Source organism: Astatotilapia calliptera, chromosome 11, assembly GCF_964374335.1.
Source record: "Astatotilapia calliptera chromosome 11, fAstCal68.1, whole genome shotgun sequence".
Lineage (NCBI taxonomy): Eukaryota > Metazoa > Chordata > Actinopteri > Cichliformes > Cichlidae > Astatotilapia > Astatotilapia calliptera.
Genome location: NC_137432.1, coordinates 29,809,251 through 29,836,290, shown reverse-complemented (window position 1 = coordinate 29,836,290; position 27,040 = coordinate 29,809,251). Strand labels below are relative to the sequence as shown.

The following is a 27,040-nucleotide window of genomic DNA, read 5'->3' as shown; positions in this document are numbered from 1 at the left end:
TCACTTGCTACCGTAAATTTCACCGCTTCGAGACCTGAACGGATTTGACCTTGCAACTCTTTCTTTCACAAGAAACAAATAAGTTCCTGCAACAAAGTTGTTGCAAGCGTCCCTGCAATGCTTCACACTTGGTAGTATGTGTGCGACTGCACCTTAGACAAGAACTGTACGAGAAGACAATCCAATAGTTGGCCACTTTAAAAACAAAAAAAACGCATCCTTGCTGAGAATCCAAACCTTTTCATCTTTCCTGCAGTGTCTCTCCCTATAACCACCACTCCTTCACCCGTCTCTCATGCACATAGCATCTTTCTAATCCCCTTGACTGAGAGAGCAGAAGACCCAGTGGCTCCAGGGCACAAAACAGGAGGAGAAGTAAATTAGAGAGGAGAGAGGACTAGAGATCACAGAAGGAATGAAAAGGAAGAGTGCCTCTCGAGCTGCAAACACAAGTGAAGGCAGAGAAAGAAATGAGAGCAGCTCAGTGCAGAGACAGTTTGATTAATAAAAAGAAAAGAGAGCAAAGTTTTTAATTAAAAATCTTTTTTTTTTTTTTATTTAGACAAAATAATTAGGTATTACAAGGAAAAAGAAGTTTGAGACAGAGAACTGAACAAGCCACTTTGGCCAAGCAGCAAAGGAGATGTTAAGCTGGACACTTGCACTTGAATTAATGAGAATCTTAAAAAGGATGCTAACACTGATGTCTGTTTTATGTCCTCAGCCTGTGCTTCTTCTACAAACACGAATAAAACCAAAACTCATTTATCAAGACAAAGAAATTTATAATGTTATCCCTTTTTAAATAAATCAAATAAAACAAAGAACAAAAATGTTCAGTTTCTTCTTTTTTTCCATGGCTGTAACCTTCCATAACTGACATCTTTCACCTGACTTTGGGTCGTTTTCATAATAGTCTTCCCACTTACACAAATGGTGTATTATCAGTGCTGCTGGCTGTCAGGACAGGGTGGTAACTCATTTCCAGACAGTGCCTGAGGTAGCCGAAGCGAGCAGCAACAAACTGCAGCACAGGAAGTGAGAAATTCAAAAGACCTGAGCCAGAGTGTGTGCTTCATTCGCAAAGCCCAAGAGACTCAGCAGCACATGGATGATGAAGATGATGGTGGAGATGATGAAATTGGTTCCTGGCCAAGCTGGGGCTAACGACCCTCGAGAGCACAATCTAAAAATAAACCTATACTTAATCCTAACAATAACCCCAAGAAAGAAACACTATGTAGTGGACAGTCTGCAGCGCTTGGCCGAAAGTTGAAAACATTTGCAGAGAAAACTGCTTGAGGTGGAGAAATTATATGTATATCAAATATGAAGTCCAATATAAAGGCATCGATAATAACAAACAGTTGACTTATTGCTCTTTGAAAGTGTAGCTGTTTATCTGAAACGGAAAATGTGTTTATGGCTTTCCCTGCTGCTCCTTCATCAGGATGAGGGTGTGAGTGCGGCCGCACGCTGCATACAGTGTATAGTTCAGGGGACGACGGTGTAGGGCTGATAGGGCAGCATCTTTTGTCGTGCACTGATTGCATAAATCCATTCCGGTTTGACAAAATTCAGATTGGTGTTCTCCATCAGCGCCTGCGAGGAAGTCAGAGCAAAAGCAAGAAGCGCAGTCATGTCATGTACTTGCATTACAAATGGTCAGACAGGCTGAGGTGTAAAGCCTTTAAAACCCTTCAAACTATACCTAAGCTTCAAATTCAAATGCTAAAAAAGCACGCAAATGGCTGGAAACCATAGTAACCTAAACTTGAAAGGTACTAGTCCCCACTGCTGCTGAATTTGTCCTGGGAATGCTAAAGTGGTGTATACTGGTGTATACTGTGCAAATGAAAAGGGCTCAGAACTCTGGGCTGATAACGCTTGGAGTGGAAAATTTAAAGGGTATTTCCTCTCCCTTTTTTTTATTTTTAGCTGTGCACACTGTATAATAAAGCAACACTTGACACAAAGTTAAGTGAAGCAATTTCCTTTACAAAATTGTCTTGACTGTGGGAGTAAAAGATAAAAAGCTTACACACATGGGTACACCGAATATTAAATCTTTTTAAGCCCCTGTTAGACATGTTTATTTGGTTGTGGCTGCTTATTTTCAAAGAAAAAGAGAAAAGAGGGTACGACTCACGTCTTCAAAGGAGTCGTGCCACCCTTCACTGGTCACCACGAACTGCACCTTCTCTGTCATATAGTCCTCGATCACTCTGTAGCAAAGACAGGCACATAAATTACAATTATAATTGCACAGATTATGTCTTTTTTTTTGTCCATTGGGAATAACCACTGAAAGTCTTTCTTACCCATTAAAGGCAACAATGTATCGTAACAGCAGTCGTCTGTCGTTATTGGGGAATTTACCGTAGAGGAAAAAGTGCTTTCCGCTTAGGAAATCTAGAAGAGAAGACAAAGTGGGAAGCAAAAGATCAAGAAGAGTGGAACACAGTCTGTAGGAAAATTATAAGAAAAGAGGAGAAAAAATAAAGAAAGCAAAACACAAGCAGCCAGAAGCTGGATGGGAACTAATTGATGCATACCTGGGAGCTCGGGGATGGGATGATCCTCTTCAGCTTCAGCGTCAGTGTTTTCATCCGTCGACCCCCCGTAAGGATCCTCGTCCTTCACCACCGTTCCTTCTGTTGCTGCTTTCTTCTGTTTTCTCCCCTCTTCCACCCTTTCACAAGGACAAACCTTTTTATCCTACATGTTAACAAGCCTGCTCTCAAAAGATGGTTTTTTTCTTGGTATTGTGTGGCCACATTCTAGCAGGGGCCACAGCTCTGCTGTCTTTTTTACACATTTAATGAATCTTTTCATTATTTTCGCTCAGGGAATCCAGGGAATCTCGCTAAGGGATCAGCTAAAGACCATGGAGAAATTTTAAAAAGGATATAATGTTGTTTTAACTGTGCATTTAGGACTAAATGTAACAAGTAAGATATACATATTATATATAACATCAGCAATATAGTCATAAAGTCAATATAGATTTAGTCATGACAACACTATAGGCTACTTTAGTACAGCAGTATCTCTTTTAAAGGCTAATGTGCCCAAAAGCTGTTTATTAAAGAGCCAAGAATTTTATGTCTTCTCCCATAAACATCTTGAGGGAGCAGATAGACTATTTTATTCAATAGAGTGTCTTTGCAGGAGTTCATTTAATCTGCTGAATGGTGCTGGAAAAGTAGCATAAAGCGCGTTTTTACATTACATCATATGTTTTTACTGCAATGTCTGCAAAAACGATGCTGATTACGGCAGTAATGCTGAAGGAAAATAGTAAAATGCAGCTCATTGTGACCTAAAAGACAATGAAATGCTCTGGAAACAGCAGGAGTCGCTGGGAAAAACTGGCTCGGTGCGAAAGAAAACATGTTCTTCTAAAATTATTAATCAGAATAAGACTAGAGCACCCTAACAATCAAATAAGAATTAGTTATCGAAGAATGAGCATTACAAACAGCAGAATCAAAATGATTTGTCCTGTTTACCTCTGCAGCTCATCCTCTGTGTCCACTGCAGATTCATCATCATCGCCTCCTGGGAGAATGAGACATTTTTTTTTAAAGTGTGATTAAACTCACCAGGTTTGCCTGAAAATGTTGGTAACGAGTTTTGTATTTAACACAATTTTCCCTTCACTGAGTTCACCGACAACACAAAATACTGTGACCGCTCTATGACCCTAATCTTAAACTAATGAAAAGATTTAAATTCTGGTCACCTGGAGATTGAGATTGTTATGCTGCCATTATGTTTTCTACAATTCTCATCGAGCACAGATGGGAGCGAAAAAACACACCAGGCGAATCTGCTTTTTAATGAGTACCCGAGAACCAAATTAAAGGTGAGACCAGCCGAGCCATTTCTGCCAAAAACACCTTGACAGCATCAATTTTTCAGTTCTCTTGCACCCCGCTGGAACGATGAAGTGCCATTCTTCCAAAAGATATTTTCTCATTTGGTGTTTGGTGATGACTGGGTGGAAAGCCGTCTAACACTCACAAAAGCCACAGCATGCGATTTTCATCATTTTTAGCCATTTATCGACTCTCTGTGCCACCGCAGAATAAAGGTCATCTGAGAACAAATCTGTGAGGTTAAGTGGACCAAGTGACGCCCCCCCCCTGACAGCACAAGCCATCAGATCAGGTTTTTCCTTTAATTTGCACATTAGAGTTTGAGTAGATGTCACCTTGCTTGCATATCTGCCACCACCGTAAAATCCTGTGTTGTTGACGGGAAAAAGAGAAGGTGGTCTAATTAAAAAGCCGTCTGTCGTCATGTATGTGTTTGGTGGGTCAGCCCTTGCTGTCTGTCCTCTCTGATGCACCTCAACACTTTATTTCTGGCTCTCGTATTAACAGAAATGAGATTCATGCTCAAGTCCCTTTATGGTGATTACATTTTACCCCTGTTCTTTTTTTCCCCCCCACCTCAAATTGCATCTACAGTAAGTATGTTGTTCCTGTTCTTTTTATTTGTTTATTTATTTATTTTTTAAAATGGCAGTGCTGCCATCTCATCCATTTCCAAGTGCTTTATAAAGGCTGTCCCTTTTGTCTGATCCCTGGGCTCTCAAATTGTCCCCTGGCCTCCTCTCTATCCATTCTGTCCTCTTCAGCTCACGTGCGACCCTCTTCTCCATCTCTAGTTATTTGAGCTAACAGAGTGAATAATTTTCCTGGAGTCTCAGCCATTTACGCTCAGCTCCCGGATCTTTTCAGTGCAGATATACAAATGAAGGTTTACTTGTTTATTCATTAAAATGAATTTAATTAACAAGTATGCTTTAAATTTAGGGTTCCAGACCTTTAGGTTTGTAGTTTCCTTCACTGTGGTTGATTCTCACAGAGCAGTTTCTTGGCACAAATAAACCTGTCAGAGGTCTCAGTAAGACCTCTGACGGCTGTAAATAATATTACCCGATAAGCAGACTCAAAGATACACTGACACAGGTCTGTGCATGACGGTCTAATGTTGGAAGAGAGAACTTTCTTTTTCCTTTTTGCTTGTTTTTGGTTTGTGTTCCTATTACTGGCACTTGATTCAAATTGTAATTGCCTGTTTAACTTGGCTGTCATTTTTCAATTTCATCCGTTTCACCTGATCATTGAACCGACTGTCAACTTCCCATCCCCTGCCATTTCCTTCAGTCTATTTGTCTCGGGCAAACCTTGGTTCTAAGTCAGCTGAATAACATTAAAAAAATGTTTTACATTGCTTTCATTTTGTAGATGTTTCTGCAATGATGTGCTCGACTTTTATCCCTGTAACAGCCTGAAAGAAAGTCAAGCCGAAATACTGATGCTGGCAGAAATGTCTCAAAGTTCAGACACATTAAAAAGCGCTTGATGCCAACCTGGTTCATCCACATCAGTGGAGCCAGCATACTCATCATCTTCCTCCTCCTTCTCTGGCGTCTTTTTGGCCGTGACTTGTTTCTCCTTCTTCTGCGGCGTCTGCAAAGCAGCAGGGAGCTTTAAACCTGACATTCGATTATATTTATAGGCTCACTTAAAAAAAACAAATTTACCTTTGTGTTCATTTCCTCTTCGCTCTCGTCGTCCACTTCCATTTCACTCTCTGAGCTCGATTCGGGGCCATCCATCAGAAACCTACAGAAAAAACAAAACAGTGTCAGGATGATTAAAGACCAAAGAGTGAAGTACCTTTCCTCAACATATCTTGTTCCCAATCAGCTCTACTTGTGCAATGACTCAAACTGCAACAATCCCTTGTCAGATGAGGGGGAGAAAAAAAACTAAATTTCAACAAGATGGTAATATCTTTTAGCTGACAGATCAACGACCTAATGTTTAAAACATTACCACAGACTGTGTATTACATACTTTGAAGTTTGCATAGTGGGAGAAATCTAGTTTTCTGCAGGACGAGGGACAGAGGGACAGAAATACAAAAACTTCTGTCCCCAAAAAACAAACAATACATTTTCCTGGGGGGTTGGCTGGTATTTTTTTTTCTCACCAATTACTCTCAGTCACAAGTGGATCATCTGAAGCACTCAGTGAAAACAACTTCAGTTTTCAATGAGAATTAAGGCAACCTATGTCACAAAGATAAGAGCGGGCAAAGTCATAAATCACAGAAACTACTCATTTGTTCTTTAAAATCCATTCCTGCTTTATTTGTTTTTCATTTAGTAAAACAATACAATAGTATAGTTTTTAACAATTACAGCTGTTACATTTCTAAACTCTTTTAATCAGTATTAAAAAGGTTTAGTGTAATATGATCTAATTATGCAACAGAAGAGTTGAAACTGGGAAGAAAAGCTCTTTTAGTTTTGTTCTGACCTGCTATATTACTCTACAATATGGACTGTGGAGAAATGTACTATCAAAAAATGCACTTATCATTGTGGAGCAATGAGGGAAAAGGGTTTAAATTAAATAGGGATCAATGGAGCCCTATCCCCAGCGGTCTGATGACTCCAGATTTGTCCTTTTTCGGAGTGATGGGGGGCATCAGGGTGAGGAGAGAGGTGGATGAAGTGCTGCACCCGTCATTTCTGATGCCTGCTGCACATGCCTGCAGGAGCAGTGTTATGATCTTTGGATGGTCAGGATCGGTTCAGCAAGATGTGCTAAAGTAGCTGACTAACTGACTATACTGAATGATCAGGTTTTTCCATCAATTGATTTTATTTCTCCCCTTGAGGCATGGGTATATTCCAAGATAAAAATGTCGGGATTCAATGGGCTTAGACTGTGAAAGAGCGATTCAGGACCCATGAGACGTAATTTTCACGCACTGACTGACCACCACTGCATCCAGAGCTCAACCCCACTGAGACTGTTTGGGATGTGCTAGAAAGAATTTAAGCAGCGGTCCAACTCAGCATCAATATGAGATCTTTTATGAAATATTAATGCAAGTTTGGATGAAAATAAATACTGAGAGCTGATCAAAGTGATGCCACAACATGTGCGCAATTATTTTGACCTTTGCTTTGGCTGGGCAGTGTATGATGATTAGTCTAGATCAGTGTTTCCCAACCTTTTGGAGCCACGGCACGTATTTCACATTAGAGAAATCACACGGCACACCAACAAACAAAAATATCACAAACAGAATATTGCATATTCTTTTCAAATATTTATCGATTGCAATGCTGAATTGTCTCACTTGCAGCATGATTATGTAATTTCTTCTTTGTCTTCTTCTGTTTTACTGGCAGTTGGCAACCCATTTAATTGGAGCAAGAAGTTGCACTGTCCTCTGGTGGAAGAGAATGTAATTGTTCTGCCCGTTACTCAAGCAGGTCGCTTAAAGTGCTAATCAGGTGGAACCAGATAATCTGTCACGGCACACCAACAGTGACGGGAAACACTGGTCTACATGTAAGCATATGTTGTTGCAGCGCAATAAAAAGAAATCTACATAAACATCAGCTGTGCAAGCAATAGTTTGCTCTAAAAATTAAAGAACCACGGGAACGGATCAGTGATGAAGTCCACCTTTTTTAAACTTACATGTAATTAAATATGTGGTTTCCTGTACTTTTCATACCTACAAAGAGCAAACGGAGGATTACAGGAGTCGCACCACTCTCTGCTCTTCCATCTGTGCCACATCTACTGTAGCACCAGGTGGACGACACTGCCAACTACAAGGTGAATAAGTCTTCTCACTGAAACTCCAACCTTTCAACTCTGTGGTCAACCGGACCAAACACAAAGATGCAATCATGATTTTCTCCATCTTGTTGTGAATGTTATTGTGATGCGAAATGTCATTTCTATTGGCAGGGCAAAAGCTACCAAGAAAAATCCCCTCTTGGGCAGATACCAAGTACTGCCATAGCTATAATTCTGCTAAAATTACTCCCAGTCAGACTCTTAAGAACAGTTGGATTAGTCTAAATTCAAATTTCTGTTTAACAGACTGGTAAAACGAACATCTCGGGACATTTCCAAAAATTAATTCATTGTTAAAATGTTTTCTGAAAACTTTAAGAGATTGTACAGAGAATAAATAAGCTAAATGGTCCAATAAACTCCACCAAGAACACCTGTGTGTAGTGATAATGCTACTGAATGTGACATGTAGAAAAACAAGCAAGTAATGAGTAGAAAACCAGTCTTGTAGCTCTTGCACACACACACACACACACGCACACACACGCACGTATAAATAGGAAGCGTCCAGTGATAACGTTTTATTTCTGCCCACCTTTTCTACATTTTCCCTCAAGCCAAATAAATTCAGATGGACTTTATTAGCTTGGAAATGTGAAGTGCAGAGAGTTGAAATGCCACAGTTATGGTGTAATCGTTTCCACACATACCACAGGGAGTTTTACTGACATATGTTTACTCGTGTTATAAAACTCAGTGTCCAGAAAATTGGATAAAGAAAAAGGACAACGTGGGCAAAAGAAACAACTGAAAAACGGCTTCTTAAGATAGCGAGAGTTGTTAAGCAGCTCGATCTGCTCAGTAATGAAAAGCTGATACGTAACTTTACGTAACACGAAAAATGCAGAAATAAATGTAAAAGAATAAACATTTTTATATTACTAACAAACATTCAATGATTTTTATGGAACACTTATTTTTAAAAGAAAGAATATGTAGCTCAAGGTTTTTTTTTTTTTAAATGAATTTATTTTTTAACCGTCCAACAAAGTACGTAAAATTCCCTCAACTATTAAAGCCATGCATAGCAAAAACATCAACTTTGATATATCACCTTGCAGTCGGGGTTTCGAAAAGCAGCGTCAAAGAATTAAGCATTCATCGCTCACAGTTTTAAAAATAACAGACATACTTTCTTTGCCATTGCTTTTAGCCCGACATTAGACTCTGTCAATATCAGCGTCTTTCAATGAGGTTGTGTTATCAAACCTTTAAAGTCACAATGAATGAGGCAGAAATGCTTTTGATTTTTTTTTTTATCTTAAAGCTTCTCGTCTGCGAGTCCTTAAATTTCTACATTTTTTTTAAATTTTGTAAATATTTTATTTTTGTTTGTTAATGGAGAAAAGTTTTTTTGATACGAAGAATATTTTTGTTAAACTAATTTTTAATAAATAAATGACCTCACTTGATGCACTTTAACGCTTTTTGCAAAACACCACGGTGCAGTGAAGTGTTTGAAAGAGCTTTGCGTTTTAAATGAATTAAAATGCAATTCTGTTGCTGTGCTGGCAGCAATATAGCAGTATTCTCCAGGTCCTCCTTCAGACGTTGCTAAAAAGCACTGATTAATTGAGAAATATATTCACTCACTGAGTTCTTTTTTGATTGGATGCTATGGATCTAAATATGCACCTTCTCCTCTCCTCCTGCGCCTGGATTCTCACTGATTGGATAATAATGTGCAGAAAGCATTTCTTGGGTGCTTAGCTGATGTCACAGGCTCATTAACACATACATGACATGATCCGCATGCATGTCAGGAAACGGTGAAGGTGAGCATTCGCCTTCAGACGCTCGGTGTTTGCGTGCACATTGGGAGCAACAGTTTGAGTGCGAGTGTGCGTATTTGTTTGGGTACTTGTCATCATCAAAGTAAGTGGTCCCTTTAATTACCCATAGCAGATGCAGCTTTTAAATAAAAGATACATCAAAGCCGCACACTCCACAGGCTGCACAATAGCGGAGCTGGGCAGGGGAATGGATTATTCTGACAACGGGAGAGGGGGAAGCAGACTGGGGGCGAGAGATCTTCTCTACTATCACAAATTGATACAGAAAGGGGAGCGTTAGGGCGAATGACGACACAGGCTGCAGTCAACTTTTCATTTGAATTTACTTTTTGAGAATCGTTAAATAAAGATCGGATTTTTCCACGTTGTGCCCTTCAGCAGGATTTTATTTTAAAAAGCTTTCCTCAATCTCTCACATTCTTCGCGTGCCTCATATGCAGACTGTAGCTGTCTAGAGAAATCTCATCACACTGCATCTCTGGCCACTTTCATTTACAGCTTTGAAGTTCGACATGAAAAATATCAGATTTCAGCGCACCTGTTTTATCTACGAGGTATGCCCTGCCGCATCGCCGCAACGATCTCTGAGAACTGACAGTCACACCTACCGATAGTCACGCCTAATTATAAGCAAAGGAGGGCTCATTAATTACATCTGAGACATTCCCGAGTGCATTCCTGGGATGCAGACAGAGCCGAAATGTGACGCTTCTTTTCCATTATGGAGTCATTTCATTACATCGTTACTTATATATTGTTATAACATAAATGTAATTATGAAAACTCTCACGGTGTTACAAATGAGGTTTGATGCAAACATAATAAGGTCATTAGTGAGGTGACATTTTCAGTTTTAATGATGAAAACGTTAAACGAGGAGCTCACTGTGTAAATGTGCACTGGCATTCGTGCACAGTGTAAAAACAGGCAATGAATGTGAATCTTTGATTTAGAGTATCTGCAAGGTTTGAATGATTAGGAGGTGCTGACGACTATCATCAATCACCATGCAGATCCACAATTATTCAAGTACAAGATACGTTTTTAAATCATTGATTGATGCTGCCTGGGACAGAACCCTGAACACCCTTCACTTGATGTCATTACTTACCAAAGTAATGACATCAAGGATGTTGCATCTGGATGTTGCAGCAGCAGTCATCTAGTCCTGATTTTGTGGAACAAAAAATCAGCCAAAGAAAAAGTACTATCAAATGATGACTTTTCTAAAAATCCTCCGGTCAACTAAACATGAAATTTAACTTTGACTACATCGAACAGTAGCGAACCACATCACATCTTATTTTATCTTCAGCCATGCAATCCTTCCTGTTTGTGATGTTATTTTCTGAAAAAGTCTGGACAGCTCAGAGAAAATTATTTCGAATACGACATGCTTCACAATTATTGGATTTTCTTAGTTTTTATTATCATGTAAGTAGTTAGCTGAAAACGCGGGTAACCAAGCAGGCTGCTTAAAGCACATTGGTGAATGTTAACACAGCAGGCAGCGGTAGGTGAAACCCTCGTAAAGCCTGATGCAGAAGCAGACAGCATATGAGGAAATAATCTGAGAAGTCTTCAACAGTTTGTTTCGTCCCCACTGCTTGTTATTTGGTGGTGAGTCTCATATTGTGTACGAGGAGTTAGACACAGATAAACGTAGGCCATTAAGAGTAGTCATCCGTCTTTGTCAACCATAAAGTGTGTAGATAAACTCAGGCTGCAGTAAAGCGGCTACAGAAAGGGAAGGGGGTCGGAAGTGTCTCTCTTACTATAACTGTACTGCCACTGGGTTGTTTAGGATATTATCACATGTCTGATATTGATGCGATATCTGGCACTGTGCACCCTAGACAAGTCCCAAGTCTGCTGCAGAGCAAACACACAGAAAACTTCACTCTCACATTCACACATCTGGCCAGTTTGGAACTGCCATTAAACCTAACATGCATGTCTTTGGCCTGAGAAAGGAAGCCAGAGCACCCGAACAGAACATGCAAACGCTGCACACCGAACCCCAAATCCTAATCCTTAGACAGCCGGTGGATTCAAACCCAGTACCTTCTTTTTACAATATCAACTCTCGCGGCCCGGTACCGGTCCTTGGCCCGGGGGTTGGGGACCATTGCTATAGGGTATGAGTAATAGGTGTTTTTACATATATTCTGTCTTCTTGACTACATTCAAGATAAGACCCTTTAAAAAGGCAGAACAGTTCAGTAAATTCACACAAAAAAAGCAGCAATGGAGTACAATATTTAATATTGGGCTCTCAGAAACCACTAGCCCCACCTGCCCATTGTTTTTAGTATAGTAACATTATTACTATACAACACAGGGATGAAGCTGATTCATTAGCAAGATGTACACAAAACTACTTACAAATAACAGTGATTAAAATTAGTACAGCTTATAGAATACCAGGTTTCATATACTCACATATGCCTGAGCTTAATGAACCTTGCATGGCTCGACTTCGAACCAGAGGCAATCACTGCCAACAAAACAAGTATGAAAGGACTCCTTATATTATAGGGCCCAGCTACATAAAGTAAATTGCAGTCCTATCCCAATTAATTTGGGCCATCCACTGCCTGAGATGAGCATCCAGCTCTACATTATTCAGCACACACAGATTTGTGTGGAGCGATGACAGAAGGATCTTGATGCTGCTAAAGTTTCCCCTATAATGAGCCCTATAATTAGATAGCTGCTGGAGTTGGGTGGGTTGAATTTGTGATCACAGCAGGGATCATCTGCTCAAGGTTATAATGTTCTCTGCAGCAAGCGGCAAACACTGCTGTGAGGGGTGTATGTTGGGATGATTTAATCAATGAGAGTGTTTTGCATAGACCGTGTGATGTAGAGATGCCGACGTGGCCTTAATCAGATGCGGATTCAAATGTTGGACACATGTTCCAGGTTATAACCCGGCTGTCACTGAGTGGAAGTGCCCTTTTAAAGTTCCTGTAGTCAAGCTTGAGCCACTGTCTGTTATTAAAGTAAAATCATTTCTTCTGCATTTCCCACTCACCTTTTGTAGGAGATTTTCTGCTTCCTCTTGTGGCAATCCAGCACCCAATCCTTGCGTACGATGATTCCACCCGCTGATTTCACCTGGCTGTACTTGGGGGTGTTAGCGAAGGCACAGCTGCAGATTAATGGGCCGAAAGAGATGCACGGACACACAGAGACACGTATGGTTACATCAGTAAAGAGACGCTAACAAGGGCAGGCTGCTCTGACAGCAGAGATCAAGATGCAATCAAACTGAATTACTGCGAGTGCTGACAGGACTTTTACACAAAACTCTGATCTTTTTCAAAGATGATAATCGAAATCACACACACACACAAAAACCCATCTGAAACAATTACAACACAGATCTCTTGCAAGGCACGTTTGAAATTTTGTTGAAAGATAACGTGATCTCGTTATTTACCGTGATTATTTTCAGAGATCATTATGATATTTCAGTTTGAACGTCTCACACAACATTCAATTTTAAAACTATTTATAAAAAGCATAGCTTGAAAACGTTTTCCTTCTGCTTATCTCCCTTCATTTTTATCATGTGCCAACTTTCTGCAGTTTCACCACATATTGATCTTTTGCCTTATCTGCAGCTCTTTTGCATTTGCTCATTTATCTCCGCGCATTCTCTTGGTGAATCTTATATTTGTGAGCTGTCCTTGACACCAAAGGACGGCAGTAAACAATGTCCTTAACAGCTTGAGCTGATGTGGTAAAATAAAAGCCATATTTTAGTAGAACTGATGTTGTGTTGGTGGTGTCAACTAAACCCAACAACACTGTAAATAAAGTGACATTATATTTTTGCACGAGGTTATGAAAAAACACCCCAAATGTCCTTCGGAACAGTAGGTACTATAAATTTTTACTGTTCTAAAATCGTAAAAAATAGCAGAGAAAACTGATATAACTTTAATGTCTGTCCATAAAGCATAAGACTAGAGGATAGAGCCTGCAGCTGTTAGCCCACCACAAAGACAGAAATGCCAATAAGTAATTCAGAAGTTTGGATAAGCAGGTTTTGTTAACCTTGAACAGTACCAGACTCCCCGTTTCCCACTTTTTGCTAATACACTAACCACCCGCAGGCTTTAGCTCCCAATTCACTGAGCAGACACGGACAATGGAATAAATCTTTTCATCTAAAGTCAGTAGTATTAAATTCAGGGATGAATTAAAGTTATGAATGCTAGATTATGCCAATTCATTCCTTTCAGCAACTTACATAAGATGTGTGGCGTCAGGCGTCCAATCGGGTCGATACTTGGCTCCCATTTCCAGCGCTTTTTCCCTCAGCTCCCCTCGGAAGGGGTTCTGAAATCCACTGAGGACAAACACCACCCCCTCCATGAGCCGGGTGAATGGGACCTGCTGCTCTTTCTGGGATTTGGCCTTCTGTTTAGTTTTAGGCTCAGGTTTAGACTCACTCTCCCTCTTCCTGTCAGCAGCCTTCTGAACTGGTGATGCTGTAGAGATTATTAGAAAACTCAAGGAAAGTTCTCCACATGAATAAATAATGCAAAGATTCCGAGACTGTGTTACCTTTGGCCGTGCTTGGGCTGGGTGTACTGACTGAACTCGGCTTGTGTTTGGGGGTTGCGGCTTTACCCTCAGGTGAACCAGATGGACTTTTTTTCTTCGAGGGAGGAGGGCCGGGAGCAGATTGTCGCTCTTTGCTGAATTCAAATTTCCTTTTTGCTGGTGGCTAGAGGTGAAAATTCAGAGTTGAAATTGCTATTTCATGCCTGAAGTCCGCTAACACCTGGTACCAGTTTATATTATTACTGTAGTCTATAGATAAAATCAATGAAGTCATGGGGAAAGCAAAATAATTATCTAAGGATCTGTGGGAGAACATAGTGGAACTTTATATATAAAGGAATAGAGAATCAGCACTGTTCAAATTCTATTTAAGAAGTGGAAAATGAGGGATTATGTTGAAACCAAGCCACGTTTAGAAGACCATCAAAATAAAATAAAAATAAATAAATACAAAAAAAAAAAATCAGCCACAACTGCACAGAAAATTTTTTGGTATACAAACAAATGGGTAAAAAAAATGGGCAACATGGTCAAATCACCAGAAGAACAACATTGCTGTACCCATGTCACAAAGCAGATGCTTACATTGTGCCTAACAGTAGAGACAGAAACTTTGGTTTCTGAACTGAAGGAAGAGTTGTAGACATCAGCCCAGAAGCTGTGCATAGGACGCACTTGGACATTCTAGCTTGACAATGAAATCAAAACAAAACAGAAAAATGATCCAAAGAAACAATCATAAATTTTGCCAGGATTTGTAAACTTACGTGCACAACTGTATCTAACTGGGGTAGCTTTCAGCTGGCTTTACTATGCACAGGCATGTATTTGTGCGGCTCATCGCAGCAGGTGGCTTTTATTCAATTTTCCTTTCAAAAGCCAAAGTGACATGCGGCTGTCACTTCCACGTGTCTGAGCCCCTCCTACTTTCCTTCTCAAGGTGTCCTCAAGCAAAATAACAATGGTGCATTTTCATGTGTGCCATGTACACATGGAAAAAAAAATACACAATGTATTTTAGGCTTTCTTGAAGGTGAAGGTAAAAAGTATAAAAAAAATTACAAGTATCAAATTTATTTCACAACAGTTTCCTATTTTTCAACCATATAGTTTTGTCATGATAATAAACCAGGGAGCACACGTGTATTTCTCTTTCAGTCAAGCTACCTTAGCCTAATGTTACTCCAGTTTAAATACGTGCATTTACAAAAAAGTTCATATCAATGCCCACTATGAGGTAAAGTCAGTTTCAAGTATTCTGCCATTGTTGCTATTGACACCCCACAGGCTGTTCAGAGTTTGAAATTGAAGTTTTTTTAAGGCTCCCTGAAAGTTTAAAATACTGATGTGCTGGTACTGGCTCATTACCTTCTAATATTTAATGTTAAGGGGAAAGAAAGAAGAAAGTCTTTGTTTTGGGGTCTCGGCCTTACACTGAAACATGTGCATATTCAGACCCTTTAATTGTGATTCTGGGAACTTAATCACTTCTGTCACCAGCTGCTTCTCGCACACTAAACAACAAGGGAATTACATCACACACAGGTTCTTAAAGGGGAATGGCTGTGCCGGTAACAAGAGGTACCCTCCATCTCAGATTTAAATTTCCTTATCAATGAACCATGAGGACTGTGCATGTGGGAAAATAATGAAACCAGGATCTTCAACCGATGCAGTTCTGTGAAAAGAGGTGCTCAGTAACAATGATTCCAACCTTGACCTATTTTTACTTCAGTTATTAAATCAAAAGCTTTGATGGAAGTGAAACTCTTAAGATTAAGAAGCTGCCACAGGCAGCATTAACCTGGTATGTTTTTCATTCTCATCGAAGCTCTCAAAGAAAAACTGTGTGAGCATGGGGACAACATGTAAACCCCATGCAGTGACCTTTCTGGGTTTGAAACCAGAACCCTCTTACTGTAAGGCAACAGTGCTAACCACTGAGCCACCATGCTACAGTATCACATGATACCACAGATCCCAAACTAAAACAAACTATCCACTTTCATGTGGTCTAAATATAGAGAAAATCCTCCTGCCCATTAAGTGGAGGGCGGGGGTGTTTACTACCTGTGGTGAGGCAGAGGTGGAAGACGAGGCCTGGCCTGATGAGTGGGAGCTGCCGCTTGCTTGCAGAGCAGCAGCAGCGTAGCTTATCTTCTCACTCTGAGGAGACGCTACAGAGAGAGGTGCAGAGAGCAGGTTAAGAAAGAAAGCAGCCTGATCATAAAGAATGTCTTTGAAATCACTTCTTTTAAAACTAATTAGTGCTCTGTTGAGTTTTTATTATTTAACAAAATTACAATTTTATTATTACAGTGAACATAAAGAATTTAACTGGCCTCCAGCAGAAGGTAGACTCAAATAATTGGATTTACCTTTGAGTGAAGTGCTCGACTTTGTTGCGTTCTCCCGACTGAAGAAGAGACTGCCAGGTTGAAGGCTGGGCCCGGATGCAGGAGACTCATCCTTCACCCTGAACTGTCCCAGCTTTGTCAGTTTCTGACAGGACAGAAGAAGGAAGACTTCAGAGGCAATAAGGAAGATAGAGAGATGGAAGTGCATTTCCCCTAATACAGCAAAAAGGCTGTAACATGACAAATGAGTCCATGAGTAAGAAAGTAGATTAATATCCAGGAAGTGCTAAAACAAAAGCGTCAGGCGTTTATGCTGAATTCCCACTACAGCATAAACGAAAGTAAAAAAACATAAATCAAGTAAAAATTCCTGTTCAAGTAAAAGAGTACCTCAGCAAGCACATTTTGAATTTTACTATAACAAAGTCGCACAGATTATTAACTTGGAGTGTGATTGAAAACATTTAAAAGATGTTTTAAATCACTGAAAAGACAGAATTGGCGAATGAACCTCAACACTTCAACAGTTGTCACCATTCGTCATCATCAGTTGCTAAAAGAAAAACAGATGTGATGAGAAGGGCAGCGTGTCTCAGTGGAGTTTCATACCACAGCTACATTTTGAAATATAGTATGACCAGACTAACATTTTAGTTAATATGATCCAAAAACGAGTCAGCGAGCCCATACAATTGGAAAGTGTGAGGTTGAGACAGAGAAAGCTGTTATTGTAGCCGTCTGTAGGCCTGGAAAAATTCCATTTCAAGGCACGTCAGAATTTTTTCCAATCCAAAAACTTTGTTCATATTTTTTACTTTCTATTAGTGTAATAGAATATTAGGCTTTGTAAAGGCTAAAGTACAGTAGCTTGTCTGTGCATTGATGACCCCATCACGTCTTATCCTTCCTTGAACGACTTTTGATAGATACTGACCCCTGCAGAGTGGGAACACCCCAGAGGAGATGCAGGTTTGGAGATGTACCATCACAATCTGGACTATGTCAAACATTTTGCTTGCCCATTTTTCCTCCTTCTAACACATCAACTTTGAGGGTTAAATGTTCACTTGCTCCCTAATACATCCCACCCACTAACAGTTGCCATGATGAAGAGATAATCGGTCTTATTCACGTCACCTATCAGAGGGCATACTGTTTTTCCTGATTGGTGTGCATGGTCTCAGTGGAGTACTTACTGGGGAGGAAGTTGGAGGAGGATCGTCTTTGTCAGGTGGCGAATGAAACTTAACAAAGGCAAGCCCATATGCAATATTCTATAAAGAGCAAAGACAGATTCACATTATATTTCCATCAAAGAGACACAATTCAAACTCCATTACAACTTCAAACGGTGCCTCAACAACAGGATACCTGAGACAAAGGATCTGGAAAGATCATCTCAGCGCTTATATTTCATTGCATAATAAAAAGTTACCGTAACTGGAAAACCACGCTACACTGCAATTACGTTGCTTTCATTTGACACTATAGAACAGGTCCTGTTGCACTGCTGTATTCAGACACTGTCATCATTCCATAAACGGCTTCAGTCTTAATAATAGACATATTTGCTAATTACAAAGGGCTTGTCAATTTACACATCAAACACTCTTAGACACTTACCTTGCTGTATGGCTGGCTACACACAATTTTCACTCTGTCCCACTTCTCCTGAGCTGTGCTCTTTTGCAGCTGGTTGGGCCCAAAGAAACGCACACGGTTCATGTTGGTGCCACTGCGGCTCTCCGTGGGCGACATGAAGGAAGACATAACCAGGAGAACCTAAAAGAGTGAGATTAAAATCAGACTGGATAAAATGAAGTCATTACAGCATTCAGGAAGTGCGATTATTATTATTTGTAAGAATACCTCATAGTCTTGATCTCTGACAGCTGAAGAATTCCCCACCAACACCTCAATGAAAGCTGAACCTTCATTTCCAATATCAATGCTGTGCACCTGCTCTTCCTTTTCAAACTGAGGGAGAAAAGTAAAAGTTGCATGGTAATACTTCCCAAGGAAGCACAGGATACACTTCCAAAAGAGATTCTTAATCTCAAGAGCTGCGGTTAATTAAAGCTTGAAAAAAAAAACTATTCTAAGGCCGAAAGTAAAGCAAGAGAAGAATCAACACACTATTAATTAATCGAATTATTCTAAAACCACGTGGTGCTGCATTCAGCCGTCTGATCTCTGCACAATAAAGACAAATTCAGCTTTTTCTAGATAAATGCAGATATCACCAAATTTGTCTGTATGGTAAGAAAGACATGATTAATAACAAATGAAATGTTAAAAGTACCTGGATGTATCAGTATACAATTTTATTTGGTGATGTACCAGATAAACACATTATTTAGAGCAACTCAAAGCATAACTTTAAATATATTTGATCATCATTATCTAATAACAGTAGCAATAACTTTATTTAATAGCACCTTTCAAAACAAAATTACAGACTGCTTCAATTCAGTTTGATTTATACAGCACAAAATCACAACAACAGTCACCTCAAGGTGTTTTATATTGTAAGGTAGATCCTTCAGTAATACATACAAAGAGAAACCCAACAATCATATGACCCCCCTATGAGCAAGCGCTTTAGTGACAGTGGGAAGGAAAAACTCCCTTTTAACAGGAAGAAACCTCCAGCAGCCATCTGCCGCCCCTCACAGGGCAAGATTGGAAAAAAGCTAATATAAATGATTACTTGGAGAAAGTGATTAGTTCTCAGTCGTGATTGTGAGATTGGCAGCAGAGACAGCGGATCTCAGGTTATGACCAGGGACGGTAACACAACGTCTGAAATTCACTTTATAATTATAATTTGCGTGTAAACTTCTTCTAGTGTAAAGAAAGCAAATACAAAAAGTTTGTTTGAATTCAATAGATTGTATGATTCTCCCAAAGTTACATGTGTGTAATTTGGTGTTTATGTAATATATGTAAGTATCTGCCATCTAACTAATCTAATCAACGACACCTCACATGTTATTGAATTAGTTTGGTGTCACTTGAACACACAAAAACAACAACAAAACAAACAAACCTGGAGAATGACTGATATCTGCTTCTCCCCGGGTCTGGCTGCTTTCCACTTTCTGTACGTGTCAGAGCTCAGGAGGTTGTCTGCCTTGTGCGTCTGTTTTTGTAACACAACACATGTGAGTATGAAGCAGCCTCACAGCTCAGCTTTCTTCATACAAATCTCACAAAAGCAATACATCATGTTGCACTTACAGAGTCCTCGGTGCTGCACGACACGACGTGCTTGAGTTTGATTTCTGGCATTTCGTTGTTGTTACTGATGATCGTCAGGCTAAAAGCTGATCGATTCACTGATCAGTCACATAAACCAAACGGGCGCGTGCCTCCCCACGAAGCGATCGCAAACGGCTAACAAGTCATATGACACATCCAGTTTCTCTCCACTGGAAGTGATTTAATCCTGAAAGTTTAATTTCTTATTGGTCAGATAAACCGATGACTAACATGTTAGCATGCTAACAAACAATAGGCAACTCTCACTAATGATTTTGGTGACTTTAGCACACCTAAAGGGCTGTTCCGCGTAATCTGTTCACAGCGTTATAGGCATGGCATATATCCGTTACTCTGCTGTTACAGAAAATTCATACCACAGATTTTGATTATGAGTTAAATGTGCGTGAAGGTGCACACATTTTCCCACCAAAAGCCTGTAAACGCCAGGATATGACGTACCTTCCGACTAACGACTTTTCTATCCAATCAGAGCTTTATTTTCTTCTTCTATGATTGAATTGTTGTGTCACTGAGGTTTATATTGCCACCAGTCGGTCACCACGTGAAGAGGCATTCAAAGAGAGCACTTATTCTTGAAATCTTTTCCGATCCTGCGCAGTTTGTCTCTTTTGTGACAAAACATACACTTTTAAACGTCGTGAGCAGACACTTTAAGATCTCAGAGCAGGGAGAATGTACATTAGCCTTTCAGCTGTCAGTGTTCGATAACACCATATCTGCAAAATTATGCATTACACCAGCAACAAAAAGAGCCCAAAAATAGGTTGTGTTTTTAAATTGAGAGTACATCATAAATCAAACTGGAGATCAGCAATGTACACATAATTACAGAAGTATAAAATTAGATAAGAAAGCTCTAGAAGATATAATATAGGAAACATTTGTACAGACCAGTGTAAATAAAAGTGCACTGATTCAGTATGCATACAAAAAAAGTGAAGTAAAAAAAGTTCATAATCAAACATGTAAATAAATTTGACTTTTCGAGTAGATGAGCATGAAAGGAAGGATTCTCTGCATTATTCTTTTTTGTTGTTTACTGTTGAACTCCGTGTGTGTGTGTGTGTGTGTGTGTGGGTGTGTGTATACTCAAGCTGATGAAGCTGATGAACACTAAGGGAAATTAGTTAAACAATAGCCTTAAAGAAGTCATTAAAGTTCCAACACAAGAAAAACTTCCAGGTATGCTTAACACAACCGAGTCACTGCTGATGTAATGAATGTTATAAATTTCATCACAGCTGGAGCAGCTCTTTGTCCTTCCAGAGAAACTTTTAAAGCTTCCTGAGGATCACTCTTGTGCTCCAGCTGCTTTTAGAAATGCAACTGAGTGGTCTGGCCAGACTACATCAGATTTGAGGGTCTGTTTTCTTTTTTTCCTCAAGGGCTTCACAGATAAAATGATGAAAACTCTTTCATCAAACCTTTTCATCTCCCTTTGCTCTTTTTTTTTTTTTGAAGAGCAAAGCACATCTCTGTCACTCGATGGCAGAAATTGTTCAGTTTAGAAACTAGAAGAAAGATAGACCAACCACAGATCAGAGTGCAATGTTATCAAATGCAAATGACATATATACAAGTATTGATTTACAATGTATGCAATATCCTGAGAACAGTATTAATCCAATGTACAATGTAACTGTAATTTAGCTTTGTGATCAGAGAATTTCCAGGTAGATGCCCGTCTCTGCATCTTCCACAGCTGTACCCTGCACCTCTCTTACGCCTCTGACTTCCTGACCAGCTTCTTGGTTAATTCTTCCACCTGGTCCAGGTCTTCGTCTCTCCCCACCTCTCCTGCCCATTGGACGGATCTAAAAAAAAAGGGAGAGCAGCTGTTTGCACTGGAATAAGTGATTTGCTATTTCCTCTGGAAAAACTGTGCACTGAAAGATCAAGGTTATCAAATACCTGCTTAGTGCGGACAAAAAGAGGCGTGCAGTTCTGGTACACAAGCTGGTAGCTGCCATTGGTGTAAACATGAGTCACTTCTGTGCAGTTTATATATAGAGGCATCCTGTCCTGATAAATTTCCAATCCTCCAGGATACATGGTGGGATGTCTTCTTAGAATGTGCCTGAGAGAAGCAGAACAGGTATTTGATAGACTTGATAATTAGGCGTGACACAATCCAAGCAAACTTTTAACAGGAAATGTTTCTGTACATACTTTCTAGCTCTCTTTTTGCAGCAGTAGACAAGAAGGGCCAGGAGGAATATGACCAAGACAGCAGTGACAGCAGGTAAAACCAACCACAGGAAAAATGCTATCTCTGTATGTGGACCACAAGAGCAGCAGTGGATCAGCATATAGTGTCCCATCACTGGATTATATCAACTTCAAACTTCAGTGCAAACAAGAAAAATCAGATTTTTCAATCATAGCTCAAGAAAATTATTTGGTTTTCTTTGCAGCTTCTTTTCTTCTACTTGTGTTTTTAAGCTGCAGGCATGCTGCACAGAAGTTTCAACAAAAGCAAGACATCAGAGTGAATAAACAAGAGGCAGGGCTGTTGTCTTTCTTAGTATGGAAAAACAGTGCTTTGAACACACCTTCTTCTCCCTGCAGCAAGACCAGCGAGTCGTTTCCCAGAGCGTTGAAAGCAAAGCAAATCACCATCTGAGGTTTTTCCATTTGCCCTCTCAGAATAGCCGTTAGCACAGTGGGTTCTGATGTTACAGACACGTTGTAATCTTGAGGTGGAACAGACCCATTAACGCTCCAGGTGATTGCAGGTTTAGGGTTGGAGTCGACCGAACACTGGCACACCACCTCTGATTCCTCTACAGTACAGGTAGAGGAGAGCTGGATGATGGCCGGCTTATCTGGAAGAGATAATACTGTCATTAGGTTCTCAATAATATTTATGAGGATATATCTACACAAAACACAGGATCTAAGGATTAAAAGGCAATTTTATAATTTTTTGAATGGGTTGGATGAGAAATTTACAGAAAATGAGTTGCCTTCTAGCCTACTTGGCGTATGTAAAAACAACAGTTCATTCACTATTTATTGGCTGTGATTAGTGTCTTTACAGGCCTTGCAGACTGTTTGGTCAGTGAAATCAAATAGATGCATGCAGAAGCTCCACATTTAACTCTGTGTAAGACAAACTCATTGGGATTTAATTGTCCTGCTTATCACCCAGTACACATAACAATGTACTGGGTGATAAACAGATTTTTTGCCCTTTATTTTCAAATCCATCCTGGTTAATGTATAATCACCTGTTTTTTGTTTCTCTCAATGGCTGCTCTGCAGTTTGCTCTATCTTCACACAACAAAAGCTTATTGTCTTTCCCTTAATTTTTGTGTTTCTGTCATGGACCAACCTACTTACATGACTGAAACTTAACAATTGCTTTTTCTCCTGGGAGAGTTCAAAGTTCAGATTTCAGTTTTTACTTGTCAGTTGGATTTGAATTATGCACCTGTAGTTGTTTTATTTTCCTTTTATTATCCCCCTCATCTGTTTTTATCAAGCTCTACTTGTTGAACCTTGTTAATTTGATGCCAAATAAATGCCTGGTTAAATCAAATCCTATGGTTTGGTTAGTTGGGTGCAACCTAACAACACGTATATATGGGATGCAGAGAAGACCAAGAAGCGGTAGAATTACATTGTATATTAAGAGTTGTGGGTCGCGATTCTCCTCGGCCAATCAGGTTCTGAGCTACGCACCGGACCCTCATATCTCGTGTCACGTTGTACAGCCGGACTGTGTGTGTTCGCTGGTTGAGGTGCACAGTGCGGCCATGTTGACTATAGGACCAGTGGTACTCTGTTGCTGGAGGGTCAGCTTTACATGAGCACATGAGCAGTGCATTGCCCCCCTCCTTCACTGCCAGGGTCTGGACTTGAATCTTCACATCTTTTGGAGGAACTAAGAGCATTAAAAGGGAAAAAGAAAGGTTTTAGCTTACTGAGCCAGGAACACAAATACACGTGTCAAATTTATACTTACACGTCACATGTAGGTCCTTCAAAGTGGATAGTGTTTTAGGGCCTGGGAAGATGACCTGACACCTGAGCTTGGGCTTCACCTGGTGTGTTACAGTAAAGGTCAAAGAGGCCAGTAAAATTTTCCTGTGGGGATCTGGGTAGAGTGTCTGTACTTCCCCAGGTTCAGTTATATTCTTCTGGGCTCCTCGCTCCCACCTCCACTGCAGATCAGGCAGTCTGGAGGGGCAGTGGTAATTGACAGAGCAGTTCAGGGTGACCAGTTGTCCTTCTGTGGCTGACATGATGCCGCTGATGACAGGAGCTTCAGGGGTGTCTGCCAAGAAGGAAAATCTCCATCATTATGATTTTAACACTTTAGTGTATTAAAAACATAAAAATCATACAAGCAAAAAGACGAATTCTCTTACAACAACCATTAGTGCTAGAACTACTGAACAAGTCTACTCATATGTGATAGAAACAAAACTGTTTAATGAATAATCCCATATTTCTTCTTTTGTGTTTTTCCTGTAGTTGATATTGATTCACCCCCAAACAGCTAGTCGGGCTTCTTCCTGTTAAACCAGAGTTTTTCCTTCCCAGTCTCATGAAGTTCTTGCTAAGATGGCACTGTGTGATTGTTAGGGTCTTTTACCTAAAATATAAAGTGTGTTGAGTGACTATAGTTGTGAATTGGCGCTCTATAAAAAAATGTGAATTTTTATTTATAAATGTAAAGATAAAAAGAAATGCTTAATGCTCTTCCTGTACATTTATTTTAGATTTAAGAAAATATGTTTTCACGGGAAACATTTTAAAGTTTATTTAATAGTTAATCTGCTTAAGACACATATGCACTTCATGCAGCTTTTTTTTAAAATATAACTTTCAATGCGGGGGATTCTCTATTGTCTGATTGTACTAATAATTCTTCTATGTAATATTTATCATGTGAAAAAAATCAAAGTGTTTTAAAAAGTAGAAAAGAGGACATGCATTGTTTTCCTCACTCACAAATACGGTCCAGATTGAAGCTCCTTGGCTTCCCCCAGAGTGAGTCGCCCACTGTCTTCAGAGAAATTTCAAACACCTGGGGGTCATCCTCCCTGATCCTTTCGATTTTCACTGAGCAGTCACCATCTGCGATTTCGCCAAAGAGGGATGCTCTACCTTGGAAATCCCTGCTCACTTGGCCTTTGTCCTGGCTGTTAAAAGCGGTGCTCTGAAGAGGAAAAAAAGGGCCACCACCTCTGAACCTTAGCCGCACATCTACCCACTGCTTCCTCCCTCTAATAGGATGAGGGGCTGGAGGCGTAAAGGAGCAGGGAATAACCACACAGGTGCCCACCAGAGCCTGGACACGGTCAGGGACTGAGGGTACAGGAGAGACAGCCTGCACCCCCCTCCACAATGTTGCTGTTGTACAGAAAGCACAGAAAATCATTTATCCAGCATTATTCGACAGTAGATTGAACTTTACATAATTGAGACACAGCAGTGATATTTCACAGTTTTATTATGACAACTAAAAAGCATAAGAGAATGTCTCAAGGACACGGCTGATTAAAATATTTCATATATTTAAAAAAGAAGCTGTAAAAGCTGTAACAGCATTGATTTCTTGAGACTGTATAGAAAGGTCATCGTAAAAACTAAACTTTATATGACAAGAGGTTTGTGCTATCTGGAAATCTTACAAATACCACACTGTTTTGCAACAGTTGTATATTTAGAAAGAGGAAGAGAGCAGCTGGAGTTTTAACTCTGTTAATAGTTAAATCTACTATTCAGACTGCAAAACATGTCTATGTTCTTGTAATGAAAAACATTTGTTTTAAGTTATAAAAATGTAGAGCATTTTATTACAAAATTACAATCTGATTTGTCAGTATTTAATTTTCATCAGCACAAAATATTTTGCAGAAAACATTCAAAAGACAAAAAAAGTACTTAAAATAAACCTCTTATATTGATAATTTAGGAGAAGCCAGTGGAGCACAGGGATTCATTAAATTACACCACATGGCAAACGTCCTCCAAATGTAGCCAAAAAGCAACTATGTTAATTTTTTGGAATTTCTTTTTTTTTCAAGAAAGTTTAAAGTATATTTAAAATGATCAATAATTTGTTTAATTACTTACCAAAAATCAGAGGACACACAAGGAAGACGATGTCTGCCTGCATGTCTGCAGCCCTGCTCTGATGGCTCAGACAGGGAAGGATGAACAAAGGCGCAAAGAGGGGGAAGCTTGATTGTTTCATTATGCAACTGGTACTATGACTTCCTGTGATGCCCCCCTCAAACGTCCATTATCAAATGACTGTTTATTATATTTGTTTATTTTACCTCCACTTATCTTTGTCGCCCATAGTGTAATTATAAAACAAATAAATCATAGGGTTATAACTTTAGAATATATATAGCTTATAAATGATCCAAAAATCATTAAAGTGCTGAAGTCCTTTTTGCAAAGGAAAGAAAGACCTCAGCAAGCAGCTATGAGACAGCACATGACAGTGAGTGAGTCACTCTCATGCTGTTGCCCAGTTCCTCAAAGGGACTAGCAACTCAAATCTGATACATTTCTCATTCCCTGTGTACGGACCAGCCAAACCACAATAGTGAAAAAAAAAAGAGTGTGGAAAAAAAGAAGGGTTTGAATATTAACTTTTTAGTGACATATTTGCTATGCTGTTGACAGCAAATGTCTGCATGTGTGTAAGTAGGTCATCATGGATGAAGGGGGAAAGTGTAATATTGAAACTTTATGAAGTTGAAGCATTTAAATAAGAATTGTCTGTGAAGGTTCTCAGTCATCCAGGTCATCGTAGTCTAAGGAACTTGGAAAGAAAAGCGTCTTAAAGAAGTCCAGACGCTTTTCTTTCCAAGCTCCTTAGATTAAATAAGAATTGTTTTCTCTATTATCGTACATTGAGACATATTTCGTAAACTGAATTTGGCATAAATAATTTTAGGGCACTTAGTCTTTATTTAACACCTTTTAAAATGATCTGACTAAATATATTAATATGAGTAATTTCATTTCCATGCAGTGTGTAGTGACAGAGCAGATATTCAACACAGACTACATGTGGAACAACTTTTATAACTTATTTTAAATTTGTTTCCATTTTGTTGCAGTTATTGTCATTATCACCTTGAGATAAATTTTTCTTCAGGCTCAAACAAAACCAAGTAATCAGAGTCAGGTACAAAGGCTTTAACTGCTTGAACTCTGGACCCTTTCAAAGCTTGTTTGAATTGCTGCTTGCACCTCCCTGCTCCTTAAAACAGACTGCAAACTGCCTTCGTGCCAAAACTCAAGACTGCAATGGCAACACTAGATGTGGATTAAAACCACAGCTTAATGTAAAGATACTACAGTGCACGGATAAGG

At 39.6% G+C, this 27,040-nt stretch overlaps 2 protein-coding genes across 2 annotated transcripts; both read right to left on the bottom strand.

The window, feature by feature from the left end:
• Window positions 1-526: 526 nt before the first annotated feature.
• xrcc1 (X-ray repair complementing 1) lies at window positions 527-20,158 on the bottom strand. The gene is made up of 17 exons (XM_026183681.2): window positions 19,651-20,158; window positions 19,460-19,552; window positions 18,280-18,387; window positions 18,034-18,192; window positions 17,607-17,684; window positions 16,432-16,555; window positions 16,124-16,230; window positions 14,054-14,216; window positions 13,737-13,977; window positions 12,513-12,629; window positions 5,558-5,639; window positions 5,384-5,483; window positions 3,513-3,561; window positions 2,556-2,692; window positions 2,322-2,412; window positions 2,150-2,225; window positions 527-1,602 (listed from the first exon to the last, which is right to left on the bottom strand). The coding sequence occupies exons 1-17, from the start codon at window positions 19,699-19,701 to the stop codon at window positions 1,495-1,497; spliced, it is 1,884 nt and encodes a 627-aa protein (XP_026039466.2). The 5' UTR covers window positions 19,702-20,158; the 3' UTR covers window positions 527-1,494.
• Window positions 20,159-20,454: 296 nt separating this feature from the next.
• On the bottom strand, window positions 20,455-26,030 carry LOC113031534 (sialic acid-binding Ig-like lectin 14). Its single transcript, XM_026183683.2, has 8 exons — window positions 25,784-26,030; window positions 24,656-25,057; window positions 23,664-23,975; window positions 23,319-23,582; window positions 22,248-22,520; window positions 21,865-21,967; window positions 21,607-21,772; window positions 20,455-21,509 (listed from the first exon to the last, which is right to left on the bottom strand). The coding sequence occupies exons 1-8, from the start codon at window positions 25,902-25,904 to the stop codon at window positions 21,354-21,356; spliced, it is 1,797 nt and encodes a 598-aa protein (XP_026039468.1). The 5' UTR covers window positions 25,905-26,030; the 3' UTR covers window positions 20,455-21,353.
• Between the last annotated feature and the right edge of the window lie 1,010 nt (window positions 26,031-27,040).